This window comes from Arctopsyche grandis, chromosome 8 (genome assembly GCF_051622035.1).
Source record: "Arctopsyche grandis isolate Sample6627 chromosome 8, ASM5162203v2, whole genome shotgun sequence".
Lineage (NCBI taxonomy): Eukaryota > Metazoa > Arthropoda > Insecta > Trichoptera > Hydropsychidae > Arctopsyche > Arctopsyche grandis.
In genome coordinates this window covers 18149831-18155830 of record NC_135362.1, presented here as the reverse complement: position 1 = coordinate 18155830, position 6000 = coordinate 18149831, and the positions used below count along the sequence as shown (strand labels likewise).

The following is a 6000-nucleotide window of genomic DNA, read 5'->3' as shown; positions in this document are numbered from 1 at the left end:
ATATTTGATATATGATAGTGATATAGATATTAACTTTGAATGATACAAATAAAAATATTTGAGAAAATAAACTAAAAATACACTTCGACTGTAACATATAATAAATATGTCCATATAAAACGATAGCTTCGATAAATTCGGAATTTTTTTTTGCAATGAATTGGCAATGCACTTTTTTGCAATGCACGATTGGATACCACTGACTGCAAAGTTCATATAACGTGTACCAATGAATCGAAATACCCACCTCACCTCAACTTCATATATTATAAGCGTTTCTCAGCGGCCAACATCAGTTAACGGTGAGCGTCTGCTGTTGCGGCTGTTCTGGTTACTTGTTCCAGTTTCTTAACGGTTTTTACTAACTACTCCATCTTCGAAAATATGTCACTTGACGAGGTAAAAATTTATCATCCATTTGCCGATAATTTATTGTCATACTTTCACCACCATTTGTATATATAATTTTCATAGATTTTTTAGTCGTCTGAGACGATTTTTTCACTGTGCGAATTTTTAACGTAGCGGTTGTTAGCCTTCAACTTGAGTTGAACTCTCGGTTAAACCATTATATAGCCATCAGAACTGACGCGTATCGAAACTGGCTCTCCAAATGTCGTATCTAATGGAAATATTCGGGTTTTGATATTCATATTATGCTCTTATGCATGTAACGAATCGAATTGATACGTCTCAACTTTAATTTGCTCGATAATTAAGCCCAAAAGCAGGTGGAAAGCATTTGAAGCAGCATACCTACATACATATGTATAAATGTATACCTATAACTTGTAATCAATATTGCTCAATCTGGAGATATTAATTTTACGAGGGGTTTATCTAATACAAATATACATACATCTGTGTACATTTGTACATACATATTATACAAATCAATCAAACTTAAATCTTTAAAAACGGATATACCTTATGTATGTATATGTACATACATGCTCTACACTCCATACGACTGTTTATATTTTATGGGGAGATTTTTATTGCAATCGTTATAATTTTTTTCATATATTTAAGATTTTCTATATTAGATAAATTGCGCTTTTCTTGATGTTAATCGTTTAGAATTTCTTGTAATTAAAAAGCAATAAGAAATAACATGCAAAAAACGTGTGCATTGACTTCTATGAATTCGGAAAGCAACGATTTGCTCTATTACCTTTACAATTAATCATTCAACGTTAACTAGTTATGTAGTAGAGAATATCATTATGTTATACCTCTACGTATCACATATGTATGTAGTTGAATATTGGATTTACTAAATATCCGAAAGTAACATTCGAATGTACGATTGCCATATGTATAAAATATAAAATGTCCTTCATATAAATAATCATGAGTGTTTTTTTATTTTTTTACGATCCAATCCGTTTTTATTTAAATAGTTCTTATAACATTTTTTGTCTTCTATCAAATGACTTGTTTTTCTGAGTAAAGGTAAAGTTTTTCTAAATGATATTGAGGAAAATAAACGCATTACTTAAAGAAAAATCAATAAGATTTAACACTAATGTACATTCGAACATTGTACATATGTTAACGGAATATTAAATAAAATTTTGTTTATTCTATGACTCGTGCGTGTCTATTTATTTATTCAATAAAAACCAAACGCTTGTTTGAAATTATTTCAATACTTATATTATTTGAAATTAGTATCATTTTCAAAATTTTCTTGTAATATTTTACACAATTAGAAATAATTGTGTAGAAAATTTTTCCTGATAACTATCAGTCTTGACATTTGAGATTGTAAATGATCGATCTTTTATTAATATTAATTATTAAATGTATTACATTTTTTTTATTTTCACATAGAACTGGATGTTATCATTTAACTTACACATCATACATATGTATAAAGATTAATCGTCACTAAATTAATCGTCACCAATACGCGTTGTATTTGCTTAAATACATATATGTATGTATGTACATACATTTGTACATTGGTAGGTATATTTGCGTCAAGGCTTACTACCTCTATGTACATGCTTTATATTTGCTTAAATACATTGGTAGGTCAAATTTCCAAAAGGATTGCTTTGCAGTTTATCTGTTTGTATAATACAATTTTTTTATTAATATAGTTATACAAATAAGTCTACACTCCGTTAAATGAGTTAAAATCATATTACTTATATTTGTACTTATCAATTCATATTGCACTTAGTGTGTATGAATTTAGCTTGTCACGTACCTCCCGATGGAAATAGATTACGTACGTGTTCGAAATTTTGCCATTTTGCCAATATCAATATTTATTATCGCAGGAACACCTGCACAAATCATATATTGAATTTTATAGATAATAAGTCTACCCACTTCAAATCAGAAATATTAGTTAAACCAATATGCTTGAAAGAAATTAATAGATACATGAAAAATATATATGTATGTATGTACCTACGACAAAATCTTTACAACATTTTATCGAATTTTACTTATTTGCATTTAATTTTTTTTTGTCAAAGTTCAAAACTTTTGTATTTTGTATGCAAATCTGTGCTTTTATTTATTCATTATCTACACTCACTTTTTTTGGTAAATAAATACATACGTTTAATTATGACTTATACAAAAAAGAAATTGGATGTATTGATGATGAAAATCTTGAAACATAATCACAAGATGGAAATAGGTTATTATACTCTGTTTAATCAACACCAAAACAATGAATCGACCGAGAAAATAAAACAATGAATACAGAAACGATGATTTCACACAAATTACTTTCATAATAGCATTGTATTTACATAAATAATAAATACCATATGATGTTTATTTTATTTAATCAGGATTGCAGTTAATTCATAATTAATTGGCATTATTATTAATAAATAACCGACTAATACTTATAATAAATTATTAAAGAATCGTGTTCCATTTTTGTATTCCGTAAGAATATTATTATACATATGTATGTATAATGATATTCCTACGGAAAAACTTACTTAATTCAATAAAATTATCAGTGATTATTTAATTTTGTGCTAGATTCTCAAATGGCCCACTCAAAATAATCGTTACACCCATTAATTGTACGTGTTATTGCGTTCACGGTAGATTAACTTGAAGCTAGGTGGAAGTCTACGCCTTGTACTTCGTACCTCTGTACAAAATGGACTTTATTCATAATTTTGACCCCTTCATTATTTCTAAGATTGCATTGATCAATGCGTCATATCCGATGAATTATAATAACGTAATAATGAAATTTGCATAACAATAAAAAGCTTGTGAAAATAATTTGCTTTTTTTATGTAACGTAATCTGACAACAAATTAAAAACATTAATACAAGAATTATACTTGAATTTTTTCGTGAAGAACACATATGTTTAAGGGGTCGTAAAAAATAGTGGAAGAAAAATAGAACAAGAGTAAACTGCCACTTCCGGTTGAGGGATGCTTACCAAATTTAATAAATAACTTGTTATTACGCTTAAACTTCTAGATGTGAAATTTCAGCTCAATAAACCAAAAGGTTTCTGAGAAAAACATAAAAAACCTCGATTCTCTAGAGTAAAAGTACTACTTCCGGTTCAGGTAAAAATATTTAAAAAATATTAGATTATATAATTTATAATTTATATTACATATAAAAAAAATTTTGTTCGATTCAGTAAGCGGTTTGGAAGATAATTGAATTCAAAAACTTAAAAAAAGAGGACACCTCTAAGGGGAGGTACCATTTCCGGTCATTTTAAAAATTTAAAAAAAATTTACGTCGTGTCGATAAGAATTTCGGTAACCGATATAAAGTTTCAGTTCGATAGGACCAACGGTGTTCAAAAAATCCCCAAAATACACAGACACACAGACACACACACAGGCACACACACAGACACACAAACACAGAAACACACAGTCTCACACACACACACCTTTTTTTCTAGATCATGAAAACGTGATCAGTAATCGATTCTGAGTTCGAATCAGTCAAAATCTTGAGTTCGAATATTCGCATGATCACAAAACTTCATCTATTGTTACTACGTACATAGATAAAGTAAAAATATATAAATCTTTATGGGATTGGCATAAAAATTATACATTTTTAAAAATCCAAAAATTTGTTTATTATGTTTCAGAGATTCAACAGCGCAGCTGATAAGGCGAAGTCCTTTACCAAAAGACCGAATGATCAAGAGCTATTGGAATTGTATGCTCTTTTCAAACAGGCAACTGTTGGAGACAACAACACAAGTAAACTTAAATCAAATTTGAATAAATTTATATATTTGCAGCATTTCTAAATTGAATTAATTTTAGGTAAACCTGGAATGTTGGATTTAAAAGGCAAGGCAAAATGGGAGGCGTGGAATGGCAAAAAAGGAATTGCACAAGATGCTGCTAAAGAAGCTTACGTCGCCAAAGTTGAAGAATTGACCTCTAAATATGCTTAGTTATACATACATATATTGATTTCGAATATTTTATATATACATACATGATAATAATAAATTATATTTAACGCCATAGCAGTATTATTTTAGTTGTATTTTGAAGAAAAAATATATAATGAGGCTATTTACAAACAAGGTAATTGTGTAGATATGCCTCAATATAATTACACTTTCGCAAATGGCTCATTTAACACAACCCGGCAGCAACAAAAAATTGCCGACAATTTGTGTGAATAATATATATAATAATTTAATATAAAAACGACGTTAAATAATGTTCTTAATTCATATTTAATACTAACTGAACCCGGCATGCGTTGCAATGCCACAATAACGCATGCAATTCCCTTTCCCATTCCCGTTCTCTTTCCCGTTCCCGTTCCCGTTCCCATTTGTCGGAAAAATGCAGGCAGTGAACACATTTGAAATTATTTTGATATATTATATATAAAAAAAGTTATTTTATATTTTTTTACCTATATGTATGTAAAATGTAGGTACATATTTACATACATATTTACTGTACATATATATAAATACTTATGTACATATATTTATAAGAAGATGTAGTATATGTACCCATGTACTAATGCTGAATTTGTTCTATCATACGTAGTTCTCATGGATTAACATTTTTTTTAATTGAATTTTAAATTTAAATTATTATAAAAAAATCATTAATTATCAGAAATTTACTAACGCAATATATCTATGTATATACGTATACATACATACATATCAGTGGCGTGCCGTGGAAATTTCCCTGTTTTTGTCGCACGGCTGTATTTACGTGTGTGCAAGAAGGATTCAAGGGGTGACGCCATACCGAGTCCCTGCTCACGTGTACGACTGTGCGACAATAATAGAGAGATTTTCACGACACGTCACTGATACATATGTATATGTATATAAAAATTAGAAACCTTTCACGCTTGGATTGTATTTAGCAATGCAATTTGCATACATATGTATTTGCAATATTAATTATTACATTTCCAAAATTGTACGCGAGCTACAAATCTATATATTAAATATTCATATGTACATAAATAAGTATATGATGCATAATAAAAACGAGGTCAATCAAATAAACACTCAAAAATCTATTTTTTTTTATTTATATATTTTTAATTATATAAATAAAAAAATATTATATATTTTTGCTTACAATAAAGAGTAGAAGCAGTAAAAAACTCATATGTTTAAATTATGATTTTTTTTAAATTTATTGATCTTATATATTTATCATTTATCAACCATTAATGTGTAATATTATTATTCATATATATTATTATTAGCTATATATTATTTTTACAGTAATTTTGTTTTTGTTAGGCCACAATTGCTGCAACTACAATGTAATTAACTGCACTACAATTGCTGTCCAGTATTTGTATATTATACATAGATATTGGCCACTTGGCTTTCAAAAATAAAAATAAAATAATAACTCTGTGACTACGTCTACACTACCGATATCTTGTAAACGGACTACTAGTCATATGTAAATCAGTCACAGGACAACCGGTCGCTCTAGATCGGTCACACGTGATCACCCATCACACTAAAACTGG

General features: G+C 28.6%; 1 protein-coding gene across 1 annotated transcript; it reads left to right on the top strand.

Moving 5' to 3' along the window:
- Window positions 1-265: 265 nt before the first annotated feature.
- LOC143916146 (acyl-CoA-binding protein homolog) lies at window positions 266-4500 on the top strand. The gene is made up of 3 exons (XM_077437076.1): window positions 266-399; window positions 4112-4226; window positions 4293-4500. The coding sequence occupies exons 1-3, from the start codon at window positions 385-387 to the stop codon at window positions 4424-4426; spliced, it is 264 nt and encodes an 87-aa protein (XP_077293202.1). The 5' UTR covers window positions 266-384; the 3' UTR covers window positions 4427-4500.
- Window positions 4501-6000: the final 1500 nt, after the last annotated feature.